Raw genomic sequence first — 17,837 nt, forward strand, 5'->3', positions numbered from 1 at the left:
GGTCAGAGAAACCACAAAAGAAAAGCACAAACCCAGCAGGATTGACTAGGGGAAGGCCCGCTAGAAAGTTGGGCTGAGAAAGCAGGCTGGGCCTCATCGCAGACAGGGCCCTCTGAGTAACAACAGGAGACAGGTTAAGGCAGCAAAACACGGCCCTGCTTTGGTAGTACAACAGCCGGGCTGGCTGGGTTGAGCTCAGGCCTCCCCACACTGCCCTTTCCTTCTGGCCTCCAGGCAGATGAAGCTGTTGGTGACGTTCAGAAAGCAGCAGGCCAGAGAGAAAAACAGGGCCAGGGTGGTGGGAATGGCTGCCCCAGAGGAATATCTCTGAGACCCCTTAGGCACATGCTGCAGGGCAGGACAGTCTGGGCTCCACTTAGGAGTGGCCAGCTTAACTTGCGCGACCAACTAACTCCTTGGCTTCCTCAAGGACTGTGGGAACTCCTTCGCTCTTCTTGGGCACCTTGACAGGAGTAGCAGTCATGGCATCATCTTTGGTCAGCTCCGAAGCTAGCAGAGATGTGACTGCACACCCGGCCTTCCTGTTGGCTGCAAGAAAAGACACGAGAGATCCTGTCCCTAAAACATATACATCATAATTCTCTTTCAAACTCTACCGCAGCTGTTCAGCCAGAAGCCATGCAAACACGGCTGCCTTTTCCTGGTTACTTTGAAGAAGGAGGGGCAGAGATCAACCTGTGGGATGTATCATTGGGTAGCAAAGAATAAAAAACAGTGTGGAACAACAGAAGAGCGAGGCTTGCCTTGCTTCCATGTGTGAAAATGGTACAAAGACTTGGATATAGCTAGACAGAGAACTAGGTTTAAATATTGGTTTTGTAATACATAAAGAGAGATAAAGACTGGTTGTGATGGTACCTGCCTATAATCCCAATATTTGGAAGGTTGAGACAGGAGGATTGCAGTTTTGAAGCCATCTTCAGCAATTTAGGGGACCCAGTTTCCAAATAAAATAAAATATGGCTGGGGTATACCTTGGAATAAATACCCCTGGGTTCAATCCCTAGTACCATAACAACAACAACAAAAAGGGAAAGTATTTAAAGTCCATTTTCTTGTCATAATGTTGTTGGAATTAAGTAGGCTAAAGCGTAGAACATACTGTTATTTTTTTTTTTTCTTAGCAGTCAACAGAAAGCTCCTAGACCAAAACACATTTTGGTCAACCCCAGGAGAGACACTCCTAGTAGAAGGTAGCCTTTAAGCCGGGCATGGTGGCACATGCTTGTAATCCCAGCATTTGGGAGGCTGAGACCGGAGGATCGCGGTTCCGTGGACAGCCTCAGCTACGTAGGCCCTCCGCAATTTAGCAGGCCGCTGACAGGACTCTCGAAGAGAGGAACAACAGCCACTAATGCTCCACATGCACATCACACACTCACGCGTCCCTCCACCGACGCCCGCACGCCTGGCTCTTGACCTCTGCAAGGGCCCTATGAGGTGTGGAGAGTGAGTGTGTGTTGGGAGAGGTAAAGGTTACAGGAGAGCAGGCAGAGCTGGGATGGAGGACAGCCATGACAGGAGCCTCATGAAGACATCTCAGCCTGCTGGATTGCTCTCCCACATGTAAAGGTAGAACCAATCAACCCATGAGTTTCTGTTCAACTGTGAGGCTCTGTCCTCCAGATTCTCATATTCATTTATGGAATCCAGACTTACGTGACCCCAGGGTCCTCCACAGGAAGGCAGCTCTCTGAGGCCTCTTCTCGTGCTCCAGAGGCAGCACAGAGACTGCATGTGCACAAAGAGCAGCTTGGAGTAAAATGAACGAGATACAAAGGGCTACTTGTGATGGATCCATTCCTAGGAACTGCCCACCCAGCAAACCAAGGTCTGGTGGTAGCCAGAGGGCGTGGGAGGGGAGAATCAGAAGTGAGAGCTGCCACAAAGAGATGATAATGTCTGGAGAGAGAGCTATGCTCACCTTGATTTGAACAGCATACAGTATGTGCACACGTATCAAAATATCAAGGCAAGCCTGGTGTGGTGGCGCACGCTTGTAATCCCAGGCTTGGGAGGCGGGACGAGGATCGCAAATTTGCAGCCTACATAGTGAGGCCCTTTGCAACTTAGCGAGACCCTGTTTCAAAATAAAGAATAGGGCCGGGGGTGTAATCTGGAGGTATAGTGCTCCTGGGTTCCATCCCCAGCACTGCAAAAAAAGGTACCCCCTAAGACATATAATTTTATGTTATCAGTTAAAAAATGACTACTTGTGGGTACAGGATATGATGAAATGTTCTGGAATTAGGGGTGACGGTTGCAATTTTTGGGACTATATTAAAATACAGTGATTTGTATACTTAATGGTGAATTTTAGGTATGTGAATTAGAGCTCGATAAGTTAAAAAAAAAAAAAAAAGACTTTCTGGGTACCAGGGAAAGCTGCAGTAGAGAAAGCAGTGCCGAAGCCTTAGATAAGCAGGAGCAGATGAAAGCCTGACTGAGACGCTACCAGGCATAAGCAGGCAGGAAGACTACAGAGGAGCCAGTGAGAACAGCATGTGCCTCTTCTGGGCCAGCAAAAAGCTCTAGGCAGGTAGGAGCCAAACTGGGACAAGAACCAAGTTTTCACCAGTCTTGCTGCAGAGCCATGACCCAGAGCCCTTGTTTCACACCTGCAGAGACTACCCACAGGTCAGGCAGGGAGCGTATAGCATGCCTACAGGTTACCAACTTATAGACCTCCTCCTCCTCCTCCCCCTTCTCCTCCTCCTCTTCCCAGGGGCAAAAGGGGTCATCTACAAAGAGGAAAAAGAGTAGTGAAGACCCTGGCAGCCACAAGGGCTTATTTGGCTACAGGTCAGAGGTGTGTGGCCTAGACTCTGAAGTTTCACCAAGCCACTCATTGGATTATGAACACAAACTACTGGTTTAGTACCCAAAAGGTGAGGGAAAGAAGCCCACCCGAGTGTGACTATGACATCTACATGTCTGCTTCTCCTCCTACCTTCCTTCTTAGCCTCTAACCAGTAAAGTCTTCCTCAGATCTGCTTAGATTCCACTCTTTTCTGAAGTATTTCTCTAGGACCCCACTTTTTTTGTGTGGGTTTGGGGATTGAACCCAGGGGAATTCTACCTCCAAGCATGTGCACCCCCAGCCCCATCTTATCTTTTTATTTATTTTGAAAAAGGGTCTCACTAAGTTGCGGAGGCCTCACTAAGCAGCTGAGACTGGCTGCGAATCTGTGATCCTCCTGTCTCAGCCTCCCACAAACCTGCGCCGCGCCATGCCTGGTGAGGACCCGACTTTTCATGTCCAAAAAGGTGATAGTTCGAAAGTATGATATCACTTGTTTCTTCGAACTAAGTTTCCAACAGTTGAGAAAATACTTCAACTATTTGTGTATATGTGACTCCAATATATGTCTAGTATACTAGCTGAAGTAACTTCTGACTCTGGACTCTGGGAAAAAGAACACTGGCCTTTGGGGACACCTGCCCTGGACAACAGAGAAGGAAGTCAGCTTTCAGTGTGGCAAGTCTTATGTGTTTATGCATGTGTGGGAGGGGTTGGGGCTACAGGAGATTGAATTCAAGGACATTCTACCTCTGAGTTACACTCCCAGCCCTTTTTTAGTTTTTTTGTTTTGTTTTGAAACAGGGTTTTGCTAGGTTGCTGAGACTGGTTTTTAACCCATAATCCTCTTGTATCAGCCCCCCAAGTATTGGGATTACAGGTGTGTGCACCCTGCCCTGCAGCGTGGCAAGTCTTAAAAGCTGCGTCTTTCTTTGGCTTCTTCCTCTAAACTAAGAAGATACCTATATTATTACCCAGTACAGCAGTGTTTCAGGCTTTTTCTAGACTCAAGCAGCTGGGGATACATTACAGCTTTCCTAAGAACCCAAAGCAGATGCCAAGGAGGGAGAAGAGCAAATTTCCTTTAAGCCCTGAGCGTAGGTACACCAGGGATGGCCATCATGTGGTCTGAGGTCAGGGATGGGAACGCTCCAGTTGAAACCAGCAACAAAGCCAGCAAAACCCTGGCATGCTGGATCCCACTATTTCCACTGCACCGCTGTGCTGAGCAGTGTGAACTCGAAGAAACACTGGCCTCACTCCTTTCCTGAACTTGAATACTTTTAAGACAACGGAAAAGTAGCCACAGAATGGGACTGGTAATTTTTAGTTTTGATTTTGTGGTACTGAAGATTGAACCAAGGGGTATTTTACTACCTTTGAGTTACACCCCCTAAACCTTTTTAATTTTTCAATTTTTGCAGTACTTGGAATTGAACCCAGGGGCATTCTCCCTCTGAGATATACCCCAGCCCTATTTTTCTTTATTTTGAAATAGGGTCTCACCAGGTTTCAAAAAGCCTCACTACGTGGCTGAGGCTACCTACAAATTGCAATCCTACTGTCTCAGTCTCCCAAATGCTGGGATGACGAGTGTGTGCTACCATGCCTGGCTACCTTTTTATTTTTAAACAAGGTTTCCCTATGTTGCTGAGGCTGACCTTGGACCTGTGGTGGTCCTGTTCAACCTCCCAAGACTGGGATTATAAGCAAGCATGCACTATGGTGCCCACTCCAGGCCAGTATTTTGACTGGGTGGTAGCTGGGAGGATTACTGACTCCTAAGAGCACAGTTCTACAGACTGTAGAGGAAAGGAGCAATTTTGATATACTAGTCAAAGCACTCTGAGGTTAGATTTCTGTAAGTTGTGGGTAGGCTAGGATAAAAATACCAGCAAAACAATCATACAATACTAGAAGTATAGTTGAGTTAGATTGAAAAATGTTAATGATTTGGAAAAAAGAATCTTTATAAAACACAGGATAGAAACTACTACTAAAGAGGAAGTGCTCCTGTTAATTAGCTTCCTTAGGGAAGAGGAAACTAGGACAGATGGGACAATCATTACCATCCTAGATAACTCATAATTGTATTAAATTCTCCTCATTATAACTCCTGTCCTATTTTTACCAAAGGTGGGAGAGAATAAACAGGAGTACACGAGCACTCTTATCAAGCTTCTCTAGATAGGTAGTCATCAGAAAAACTCACTGAAGAAATTTCACCACATCTAGACTCTCTTTGTTAGACCTTATAAAAGAATATTTCTAAACTGGGCATGGTGGTACACACCTGTAATCCCAGACTGGGAGGCTGAGACAGGAGGATTAGGACAACCTCAGCAATGCAGCAAGACAACAACCTAGGGAGACCCTGTTTCAAAATAAATTTAAAAAAAGGGCTGAGGTGTAGTTCAGAGGTAGAATACCCCCGGGTTTAAGCCCCAGTACCACACACACATACATAAAAAAGAAAGACTATTTCTAACCCATATGGAGGGGCCACTGTCATTTCCTGGACAATCATGCAGGCTTAGTGGAAATAGCTCTGGACTTGGAATCACAAAAGTAGGCTATGGGTCTGACTCTATCACCAGGCAGCTATGTAGACCAGGACAAGATCTTATCTGGGTCTTAATTCCATTCACTATTATAAGCAGTTACATACTAATCATAAGTCTTTAAGAGTCTTTCCAATACTATAGTTCTATTGGTATATGTGGAGCTTGCAGGGAAGCTGGGAAATGGTAGAGGGAAAGAGAAGGAGAGAAAGATGAGTTCCTTTCTTCCCTTGACTTGCCTCCCAGTGAGCAAGCAAATAGTCTGTGTGTAAAAGACTACAATTCAGTCATGGAAATAGAGTTGAGTCATTAAAACCACAAGCTGACTCAATCATGAGCCCGAAATAGTAGCTACAACACAATCACATGGATTCTTCCTCTCGACACTCAAGCCATTGTTCTTTGTCCTCCACAGATCATAGCAGTTTACATGTTGCTTTTAATGAACCAGCCCTATGATAGTAGCTCTCCTCTTCCAACTCAATGGGTCTTTGTATACTGGTCACTCCCTCGTGTCTCCAGAGACAGGAAGACTGGGACGTTCCTTTAACTTCTCGGGGAAAGGCTAGTCTTTGAATAGGGACAGCTGCCTCAATGGGAACGAGGACTGAGAGGCAGATATGCTCGACAGTGCTGCTGTTTTTTGGCTCTCAGCAGTTGGCCAGGAGAAACAGTTAGAGAGCCAAGCAAGGGATGAACAGCTGAGTCCAGTAGCCCCAGAGGGGACCTGCAGACCTGGAGCCTTCTAGCTCCAGCCTCCCTCTTCTTTACCTTGTAATCCTACTGAACTCTATACAAGTACGCCAGCACTGGGAAGGGCTCATTTTTACATAAGGAAACCAAGTCTCAGAAATGTTAAGTGACTTGCTTAATGTGACAGGATGGCATCAGGGCTAGATTTTATTTGGGGTCTTCTGTTTCCACCCTAGTCTTGTGTGTGTCATTCACATCTTGAAATTTACATTTAATGTGAGGCCATATCACTTTACATGATGAGAAGGCACCAAAGTTTAAAAAACTTGCCGGGCGTGGTGGCGCACGCTTATAATCCTAGCACTTGGGAGGCGTAGACAGGAGGATCGCACAGGTTCGAAGCCAGCCTCAGCTACTTAGTGAAGCTCTCAGCAACTTAGTGAGACCCTGTTTATAAAATATAAAATAGGTCTGGGAGTATAGCCCAGAGGTAGAAAGCCTCTGGGTTCCACCCCCAGTACCACAAAAATAAATAAATAAATAAATAAATAAAAATAAAAAACTTGCCAAATTAACTAGAAATGTCTCCTCTAAGAGTTTCTCCTACATATGTTCAGGTATGCCTTGTAAACTCAGAGCCCTTCAAAGACAAGGTTCTAGCTGGAACCATTTAAAACTATGTAATTCTCATTTTCTTTCTTTCTCTCCTTCATTTTTTTTTTTTTCAATACTGAGGATGGAATCCAGGGGCATTCTACCTCTGAGTGACACCCCCGGCCTTACTTTTTTATTCTTTATTATTTGAAACAGGGTCTCACTGAGTTGCAAGGGGCCTCACTAAGTAGCTGAGGCTGTCCTCGAACTGTGATCCTCCTATTTCAGCCTCCCAAATGCTGGGATTACAAGTGTGTGCCACCACGCCTGGCTTATGTAATTCTCATTTTCATGGTCCTTTTCTAGTGTAAGTTTCTTGCTAGTCCCTCTTGTACTGAGAGATATTACTTCACCAATTCAGGGCCTATACTGAAATGTTAGGTTCTGACAAAATGCCTGCTTCCTCTGCCTGTGAGTCCTAGTTCCCAGTTGGAAGGGAATGGAGAGTGGGGCCTCCCTCGCAGAGGGAAGCCACGGATGTCTGGCTGCCTGTATACAGGAAGCATCTGGGATTCTAATATAGTTCCACAGGAAGAGGCTGAAAAGGGAATTCCCACCAATGTCTGATGCAAACCAGTCCTTAGTCGAGAGGGTTGTGGAAGACAGTGTAATGAGATGCAAGGTTAGGCTTAATGCTTCATGCAATGTCACATCACTTCATATAATGAGTCAGAAACAATGCCAGATCCCCTATCCTACTATCTGTACCCTATCCAAATGCCTACCTTATAGACTAAATGTTCATCAGGTGTCGTGGTGCACACTTGAGATCCTAGTATTTGGTAGGCTGAGACAGGAAGATCGCAGATTTGAGGATAGCCTCAGCAAGTAGTAAGACTCTCAAGCAACCTAGCAAGACCCTGAAAAAATAAAACTGGCTGGGAAGATTGCAGAGGTATAGCTTAGAGCTAGAATGCTCTTGGATTCTATCCCCAGTACCACAAGGAGGAGAAAAAAAAAGACTAAATGTTCTAGTCCAGAGAATTCTATAGCCTTGATACCTATCTCTCCTCTCATTTACAGAACCTGTGTTCAGAGGATACCATAAAGTAGATGAGCTATAACTAGGGATTCTTCAGTTTAGGGAAGAGTTTAGTCATACAGAAAAGCTCTCAAGGGAATTTCTCTCTGGATATTCAGAATACATGTAGAAATAGGAAGTCAGCTAGTATATATAAAACTCATAGTGATCTATGATATTTGGGCCAGGACTCTTGAGTTATGTGGACTGGTATGCTCTGATCCTTAGTTCCCTCTTCCAGGCTGTATTAGGTTCTGTAGGCCCTAGAGAGATCGGTGTATTAACAGTTCAGCACTGACCAAAGCCAGCCAAACAACTCATTTAATTAATTAATTATTCATTTACTCTATCTATCTATCTATCTATCTATCTATCTATCTATCTATCATCTATCTATCTATCTATTTATTTTGCAGGTCTGGGGATGGAACCCAGGGGAATTTGACCTCTGAGCTACACCCCCTGCCTTATTTTTTATTCTTTATTTTGAAACTGAGTCTCACTGAGTTGCAGAGGGCCTCACTACATAGCTGAGGCTGTCCGCGAACCACAATCTTCCAGTCTCAGCCTCCTGAATGCTGGGATTACAAGCGTGTGCCACCACGCCTGGCTAAACAACTCTTTTCTTTATAATAACTTTATTTATTTTTGCAGGTCTGGGAATGGAACCCAGGGGCATTCGACCTCCAAGCTACACCCCCTGCCCTATTTTTTATTTTGAGACAGGGTCTTACTAAGTTGTGGAGGGGCTCACTAAGTAGCTGAAGCTGTCCATGAACTGTGATCTTCTGGTCTCAGCCTCCTGAATGCTGGGATTACAAGCATGCGTCACCACGCCCAGCTATAATAACTTTAAAATAAAGCTTATACAGGGTACACCAGCCAGTGAATAGAAAACACAGCTTTACTCTTTTGGAAATAGGAATCTTTTTTATTTTTTATTTTTTTTGGTGGTACTGGGGTTCCTGGAAACCCTTCTACTTCTGGGCTACACTCCCAGACACCTATTTTTTTATATTTTGGAAACAGGGTCTCTTAAGCCAGCGAGGCTGGCTTCAAACCTGCGCAATCCTCCTGTCTCCGCTTCCCAAGTATGGGGATTACAAGCATGCACCACCACACCTGGCGGAAATAGGAATCTTAAATGATATATTTTTCTGTACCTCCCACCCATCTGCCTGGAAAAGAAGCCATTACTCTTTGGCCCAAAGGACATTCACTAGACACATGCAAGTTGAACTCACATAAGGGCAGCCTTGGCTACACCTTCTGTTGAACTAGTCTCTTGGTCACCACATTCTTCCCTCAAAGGAATCTGTTACTTCTTGCCCAGTCTAATGCCTGGATCGTTGTCTGCCTAGCTCCATGCTTTCTTTTAGTCTCTAGCTCAGTGTAACCCACTTAAATCTTCTGCAGGTTTGGAGAGGAGGTTGCACAGAAGGTGGGGAGGGGAGGCAGTTGAGGCTAACTGCACTCAAGGAAAAGGCAGGGCAATCCTTCAGGTGAGACACTCCTCTGTGCTCTTATATCTGAGGACACCGGTGCCTCACCTCCCCTCAGTTGGATTTCACATTTGCTATGTTAGTTCTGTCTTCTCATGAACTTGAAAGCAGAGACTCTGACTTATTTTTACTTTGTATTACAGCCTATATATCTAACACACAGTTTTGTATTTAGGTTAAAAAAATTGGGGATGTTGTATTTAGGTTAATTTTTTTTTTTGGGTGGTGTTGGATTGAATTTAGGACCTCAGGCACACTTTAGCCGGTAGGTCATAAACATAACTGCCCCTCAAATCCCTATGTCCTGCAGCATGGGTTCCTTGTTGCAGATTTCTGCTTCGAAAATGGGAGAAATGCAAGAGTAGTCAAACATAATCCTTTTGTTGTCACCTCTCAAACTGTAGTTTTCTTAAGTAAGTACCTCTTAATGTGGGAGGAAGAACACTAGATAATCCACTTTCCATTAAGGGAGGCAGGGAAATTCTAAACCTGGAGAGCATCACTGTGTGTTCTTTAGCCCAAGACTAGCAGGACCAGAGCAAAGAAGCTCCAATATCCAGGTTGGGCTCCATTTGTTACTTACCCTGACGGGGTCCTCTTTTCCTTCGGAATGCTGCCCCTGACTGCAGGGCTTCTAGAAGACTGTCCATCACACCTGTCTCATCACCTTCTGTATGAACAAAGACAGAGATATAAACTTTTCAGCAGAGAAGCATGGCAAATGTCAAGCTCCACACAGGAAACGTGTGGCTCTCTCTCTGCTTTTTCTCTCTCATAGTGGCTGATGGCTCAGAACTGATAAGGAAGGTTCAAGCCTCAAGTCTCACAAGCCGTGTTTACATGCGTCTGTTTCAAAATGGCCTAAACAAAAGATTTCATTGCCTACTATTTAGTGCAAACTGGGATATTTTCCTGCAGGGCTATCCTCCCTGACTAATCAGGACTAGTACAGAGACTTACACAACTGCTCAACCAGGGTAAGTAAAGAGAGGGCAATTGTGAAAATAATAAGGAACTATGTTACTCCTTTTTATCCTCAATTGTTTCACTCCAACTTACATGAACCTCTCAGGTTTCAGAACAGGGGTAAGGGAAGAGAGACCACTGATGAAGAATGCATTTCATTTAAGTACTGCCTCTAGTGGTTGCATTTTCCTGAAGCCAGCTTGGCATTTAAGAAGAACAGCCTGGCTGGAATACAAAGAGTTAATGTAGAATCTCCCTTCCAGCCAGGCTCAGTTTCCATGGCAACATCTCAGGATAGAGAAATTTGAAACTGTGAAATCCCAAGGAACCAGTTGGCTGCCAGCTCCAAGGAGGGGGCTCATCGCTTCCAGCGCCACCTGCTGTCTGAACATCACCAATGCAGTTGACCTACATTCCAACTCTTGCCTGACTCCAGGGACTGGGAACAGGGCAAGGCCCACTACGCCACCTGTTGGCTGGGTGCAAGTCTTGTTTGTCAACTAGACTTACCTTCCTTCACTGTATTCTAGCCAGTTCTTAGGGGAAAAAACTCTGGAGGCCCAGGGAAAATAGGGAGGAAGGTGAAAGATATTTAATGTGGCCTTCAATAGCATTACTGAAACAAATGTGGCATATATACAACCAAGATAATGGCAAGAAAATTGTTTTCCAGAAAAATATAAAGTCCTGGAGGCAAGTCCTTTGCTGCAGTGTTCAGCACAGTACTACTATTCTTAATACATCAGGCGTACCTGAGGACTTTTTCACTTGCAGAAGGCTAGTGGCCCCTCAGATTCAGCTCAGTGCTGTGAGCCACATATGCTGTATTTCTGCTGCCCATGGGGGTGGGGGTGGGAGGGAATCCACAGCAGGAAAGAAGCAGAGACAGGAAACAGAGGGCCAGTAATTGAGACCATATGTTTCAACAAAGACATGCTTCTGGTAGTGAAAGAGATTCTGATGAAGAAAGAAAAGGGTAGGTAGCTGCCCACCTCCTTCCAGAAGTTTAATACATATAATCTCATAGGTTCTAGGGACATATTAATTAATGAAGTAAGCAGAAATGGAGGACAAGCCACCATTAAAAGATGGAATGAGACTCGGGAAAATGTTCTAGGGGGGATAAAACCCCAAAAGATTTAGTGGAGAATGAGAATGGCCAGAGGAAGCTTTGGATAAGTAGAAGGAAAGAGTAAGTGTTAGAGAAATATTAAAATCACTAGAGCCAGGCAGCTGATACTTGTAATCCCAGCATTCGGGAGGCTGAGACCTGAGGATCACGGTTCGCGGACAGCCTCAGCTATTTAGTGAGGCCTCTGCAACTCAGTGAGACCCTGTTTCAAATTAAAGAATAAAAACTAGGGCAGGGGGGTATAGCTTGGAGGACGAATGCCCCCGGGTTCCATTCCCAGGCTGGCAAAGAAAAAAAAAAAAAAAAAAAAAAAAAGAAAGAAAAAAATCACTAGGGAGATGAGACTTAATGCAAGAACTAGCAAAGGAGAGAAAAGTTTTTTAGCATGGAAAAATGAATATAACTGAACTGGGGTTAAAGTCCAGCATCAGGATCCTGGAGGTGGAAGGCTGCTAAACTTATTTGCCAGGAATTAAGCTCAAATGTAAGCCATTCTCTCCACACCCTAGATCCTAGACAGAGAAGCCTTCTAAATAATCCTCTCAGCCCATCAGCCCTCTGCACTTCTTACCTGCATTCATGTCTATGAGTTGCTCTCTCTTCTGCTGCTTCTCCAGTCGCTCCTTCTCTGCCTTCTCCTTGGCTAGTTTTGCTCGCCGCATCTTTTCTTCAGTCTCCCGTCGCTTTTGGTTCTCCTTAACTGCTTGCTGTGGAGTAAGGAGAGGGATGTGGACATATATACACCCACCGCCAATCAACATGAACCCTGTGTAAAGTTAGCAGGTAGCCCTTGCTCACCAAAAACATATTCCTAAAGTTGTGCAGATCCATGAAGAATTCTTCCACAGACAACTTCTTGGGGTCAAAGACAAAGTAGTCACCTAGCTCTTTATAGAGAGTCTCCATGTTGGTGTGCATCATCCGAAGCTTATTATATTGTTCCTGTGCATCCTTCACAAAGCTGTGCAGGCAGAGAGTAAAGGACCAAGACCAGGAAGCAGACCCACTCTCCTAGCCCAGAGAATTACCTGAAGATGCATAATGGTATGAACAAAGATGTTCCACAGACCACCGTTCATGATAGCAAAACAGAAGCAATCTAAATATCCAAAACAGGAGCATGGTAAATCATAAACTACAATATACCTAGAGAATAGGAAGTGGCCATTTATTTTTATTTTAATTTTTTTGTGGGTCTGGGGATGGAATCCAGAGGCATTTGACCTCCGAGCTACACCCCCTGCCCAATTTTTTATTTTGAAACAGCGTCTCACTGAGTTGCCAAGGGCATAAGTAGCTGAGGCTGTCCGCAAACTGTGATCCTCCAGTCTCAGCCTCCCAAATGCTGAGATTACAAGCGGTGCCACCATGCCCAGCTAGAAAGTGGCAATTTAAAAGAGACTGTTTAAAGCAGGGCATGGTGGGGCATGCTTTTAATCCCAGCATCCTGGAGGCTGAGACCAGAGAATCGTGGTTCATGGACAGCCTCAGCTACTTAGTAAGGCCTTCTGCAACTTAGTGAGACCCTGTTTCAAAATAAAAAAATAAAATTAGGGTAGGGGGTGTAGCTTGGAGGTCGAATGCCCCTGGATTCCATCCCCAGACCTGCAAAAGAGACAGGTTAGTGGGATGTGGTGGTGCATGCTTGTAATCCCAGTACTTGGGAGGCTAAGACAGGAGTATCACAGGTTTAAGAACAACCTCAGCAAGTAGTGAGGGTCTCTCATCAATCTAGCAAGACCCTGTTTCAAAAGAGAGAATAAGAAATAGGGTTGGGGGGTATAGCTCTGATATAGAATGCTCCTGGGTTCCATCCCTAGTGCCAAAAAATAAAAAATAAAAAAAGAGACTGTTTTTGCAAATATTACTATGAATATATGTATATGTATATATGAATATATGTATATGTATACTTTTTGTATATGGCTATGACATATACAAAAAGTAATTCAATGCAGTGTTTATCTAAATTCATGTGTAATTCAGGTATAAACCAAAAAGAAGTCCAGCAGTAGTGGTTACCTTTATGAAGGAGAGGGAGAAGAAGTATGCATGTGTAGAATAGCAATGTAAAACCAGGAAGGGATATTAAGGGGGACTTGTAGTTTATCTGTGTTGTGGTTTACTTTCACTACCACAATGAGAATGTGCTCAAGAACTACATACTTGCCGGGCGTGGTGGCGCACGCTTGTAATCCCCGCCCTTGGGAGGCAGAGACAGGAGGATCGCGCAGGTTCGAAGCCAGCTGGCTTAAGAGACCCTGTTTCCAAATAAAAATATAAAAATAGGTCTGGGAGTGTAGCCCAGAAGTAGAAGGGTTTCCAGGAACCCCAGTATCACCACCAAAAAAAAAAAAAAAAAAAAGAATTACATACTTGGGCTGGGTATGTAGCTCAGTGGTAGAACACTTGCCTAGCATGTGCAAGCACCAGGACAGCCATAAAATAAACAAATTAATAATACATAACCACTTTCATTGAAAAAAACTGGGCATGGTGGTCCATGCTTATAATTCCAGTACTTGGGAGGCTGAGACAGGAGGATTGCAGGTTCATAGCCAGCTTCAGCTACTTAATGAGGCCCTCTGCAACTTAATGAGACCTTGTTTCAAAATAAAGAATAAAAAAACAAAAAAAACCGGGCTGGGGGTTGGACCTCAGAGGTAGAATGCCCTTGGGTTCAATCCCTAGTATCTCAAAAAAATGTACTTTATAAAAAAATTAAAGAGATAGATAATTTGAACATTGTCTCATCTACCCTGTTGTCCCCTTAGGGGAAGCATTTTTCTATTCCTAAGGGACAACTCCCTCCTCTCAGGAAAAGATATAGTCATTTTTTCAACAAACTTGTCTTTTTCATCTGTGGCAGCTGGGAAATTCTGAACATCACGTTCCACATCAGAAATTTGTTTCTTCATCTGATCTAGGTTCTTTTGCAAGTTTTCAGCAGAAACTATAGGAAACACACATACACAAAACAAAACAAAAAAGCAAAAAACCAGTAAGACTTGCTAGTAAATCCAGCCTCAAGGCCCCTTATCTTTCACCCTTCTGTCTGCCGGCTCTTTCTGGTACTTAATTATTTTAGTTCTGTTTTATACTCCTCTAATTCCACACATTTCTCATCTTTGCAGCAAGATTATACTTATTTGATAATTGAACTTCCAGCTTCCACTAGGTAATCAGTACTACGAACGGAAGAGAGGCTTCATCTAATTTTAAAATAATATATGCAATCCCCTGTGATCTTAGTCTCATTTATTGTAGATAACAGGATTTGGGAGAAAGAAGATGGATGTAGAGATAAAGACGCAGGGCAAAATCCTGTCCTGTTTTCTACTGAATGCTTCATATAGTCCCAGGATAGTGAGGCCTGATGTTTGTCAATTTAGGCTTGCCTTCCTTCTTTCCTTCCTTCCTTTCTTTCTTTGCGGTACTGGGGATGGAACCTAGGGGCATTCTACCTCTGGGCGACACCCTCAGCCCTATTTTTCCTTCTATCCATCCTTCCTTCCTTCCTTCCTTCCTTCCTTCCTTCCTTCCTTCCTTTCCGTGGTACTGGGGTTCCTGGAAGCCCTTCTACCTCTGGGCTATACTTCCAGACCTATTTTATATTTTTATTTGGAAACAGCCTCTCTTAAGCCAGTGTGGCTGGCTTCGAACCTGAGCAATCCTCCTGTCTCTGCCTCCCAAGCATGGGGATTACAAGCATGTGCCACCATGCCCGGCTTATTCTTTATTTTGAAACAAGGTCTCACTGAGTTGCAAAGGGCCTAAGTAGTAGCTGAGGCTGTCCGTGAACCATGATCCTCCTGTCTCAGCCTCCCAAATGCTAGGATTACAAGCGTGTGCCACCACGCCCAGCTAGTCTTTGCTTTCTGAATGACAAAAACTAAAGACCTGTAGTGAAAGCATCTGCCTTCCCAATTGTTTTTTGGTGTGCTTCCGTAGGAAGAAAAGAGCTCTTCCGTTTTTTTACAAAGAAATTTCTCTCCAGCTTATACTCCTCCCTTGTGGCTGACAACGTCAATGCTTCTACCCTCCCCCATTCCTACTTAAGTTAGTCTGAACTGATTTTCCAAAATCTAGATTGTGTCTTATTTCTGTCTCCCTACAGAGACTATCAGGGCTCAGAACCATATTCTAGCTTTGCCAGGATCTGCCTCACCTCGGCTGGCTTTCTCCACATGGGCAAGCTCATCTGGAAACTTGAGGACATCAGGATAGTCGTTTTCACACAATTCAGCTAAGAAGTGCAACAACGTCATCTTTTGATCTGTGGATTTGGTGTCTCGAAGCTGTGGGGGTGAGAGGAGAACTATTAGTCCTGATTTGCCTGAAACTGACTCAGGCAAACACTGGGCTCCAGAGGCCTTTGGCCTTCTGTTCTGTTCTGGGGTCCTGCTCTAACACCATGGCTTACCTTACAGAGGAAGCTGATATTGAAGCCAAAAGCACCAGCATTCCTGGAGCCAGCATTCATGTAGTTTCCAACGAGCAGAGTAATCTCCAGGAGGCTGGAGAAGCTCTCACTCTTGCGCAGCTCCTCACACGCGGCAGTGACCGACACAATCTCCGGCTTGATGTTCTCCACTTGCTCACTGAATTGCAGCTTGAAGAGGATGGCATTGAGGCGAGGCCGCAGACGGGGCACCGTACCCATCTGGTGGGGAAGACAAGCATTTCCATTACAAGTAACATATAGAGATAAGTGAGAGAAAGATAGAAGCTGAGCTTCCTCTGGGAGGATCAGAGTTCCAGAGCAGGAAAAGAGAATGAAGATATATTCAAAGCACACAAGAGGCCAGGGCAAGTGTTCAGGCTGGTCTCTAGAGGAAAGAGCAACAGGGAGTCGGAGAAGAGCCGGGTGCCACAGGCCTCACTCACCACCACGCCAAACTGCTCTGACTCTGCCAGATCGTCATACTCGTCCTTCAGTTCAGAGAGCATTTTTAACTGCTCTGGCTCCGGCATCTGCTTAATGAGGTTCTGAAAGAGAGAAGAGATGTCTGTGTGAGGAGGATGAGCTGACAACTGCCTCACTTGCCCAAGGACCACTATGAAGGAAACACGGGGCAGCTGGAGGAAGGGGGAGCAGGTGGTGAGATGGTAGGACTCTGAAATAACCTGACCAGAGAAAGAGCAGCTTCTTTGAAGCTAGTGTTTTAAGTCAACAATGCTAGAGGCGGCTTCTCCACACCTAAGCAGGGAGTAGGTGAGGCTGATGTACAGAAGAGGCAGCTCCTGCACGACAGATAGTCATGCTCCTTACCTGGATCATAGACTCCGTCAGAACAGCCTCATTCACCTCCAGAATGACATTCTTAATCTCTTGATAGGGCATGCGGAAGGAACCCAAAAAAATGGCTGCCAGAAAGTGAGATAAGACATGTTTCTCAGTCTCTTCCCCCTTCCAACCCATCTTGCAAGCCAATGCTGGATTACCTTCCCAAGAAGGCTCTTTGAAAGTCATTCTGCCTATATGGTTAAAACCCAAGCTCCTGAGCTCAGCACTGAGCTCTCTCTCATTAATCCTCACATTTATGCCACATACCAGCCATACTGCTTCATGTACCACATTCTAAAAACATCACGATTCTTTGCCTTTGCTCACACAGGAAATCTCTGATCTTCTCTGTCTATATAAAGAATCTCACCCACTCTATTTTAGTTCCCCAATCCCAGGACTCCATCTTCAAAGCTCCATTACCTTGACCTGCTCTAGTTTTTAAACTGCCATGTCCTGTTCTCAAACAAACTCTATCCTCCCAGAACACCCCGCATTGTTCATTTTCAACATTTCTCTCACTTGGTAGCATTCTGCAACAGTTTGTTTTCTTCCACGGCTCTCACCTCTTCTGCCATCACAAAGCCAGTAAGACAGCAACCATGGAGAGTGTGCTCCACCTGGGACGCCACGGCCGCCTCTCATACACCCACTAGCCGCTCCCCCTCCCACCACAAAGAGGGGCTGTTCTTGCTGAATTTGCCTAGCTCAGTAAAGGGTAATACTTTCCATAGGGATCTAAAACTAAAACATACCATTTCCTTTTTTCTCTTGGTCAGGCAATGAGTCAATTAATTCCATGGCCTTACTATCCTTTGCCTTCCTTTTTATTCTTACTACCTTAGTTTCAGGCCCATTTCATCTCCCACCTAGTTAAATTGTTAACACATCTGTCTGGTCAGACCCTATCCAGCAATCCAGCCTGAAATCACTGCCAAAGTGCTTTATCATTCCTAAAAATTATGAAGTTATAACACTCACTTTCTTGATTAAAACCCTTTAGTAGCTTGATAGCTTTACTCAGGTATATTCAACTATTTGCAGTGTTATCTCGCCTTTGTGCCTGCACATGGGCTGATTTCTATTCCTCACCCTTCACTGACTTCCCTCTTCAGAGTTCTTCCAATTCAATTTAAGAAGGGCCTCCTTGAGAATGAGTTCTAGGACTTGCTCCCTCCAGTACTCCTCTCACTTGACTTA

At 44.7% G+C, this 17,837-nt stretch overlaps 1 protein-coding gene across 1 annotated transcript in view; it reads right to left on the reverse strand.

Annotated features, from left to right (window-relative positions):
- Positions 1-391: 391 nt before the first annotated feature.
- DIAPH1 (diaphanous related formin 1) overlaps positions 392-17,837 on the reverse strand; it is a gene marked incomplete at both ends in the record, with an annotated part of 118,676 nt that continues 101,230 nt past the window's right edge. The window contains 9 exon segments of the mRNA XM_080711298.1: positions 392-549; positions 9,836-9,922; positions 11,922-12,057; positions 12,149-12,311; positions 14,177-14,303; positions 15,519-15,648; positions 15,774-16,013; positions 16,238-16,339; positions 16,623-16,717. Of these exon segments, the coding sequence (XP_080567424.1) occupies positions 392-549; positions 9,836-9,922; positions 11,922-12,057; positions 12,149-12,311; positions 14,177-14,303; positions 15,519-15,648; positions 15,774-16,013; positions 16,238-16,339; positions 16,623-16,717 (1,238 nt within the window).

Source organism: Muscardinus avellanarius, assembly GCF_963383645.1.
Source record: "Muscardinus avellanarius genome assembly, chromosome: 1".
Taxonomy (NCBI): Eukaryota; Metazoa; Chordata; class Mammalia; order Rodentia; family Gliridae; genus Muscardinus; species Muscardinus avellanarius.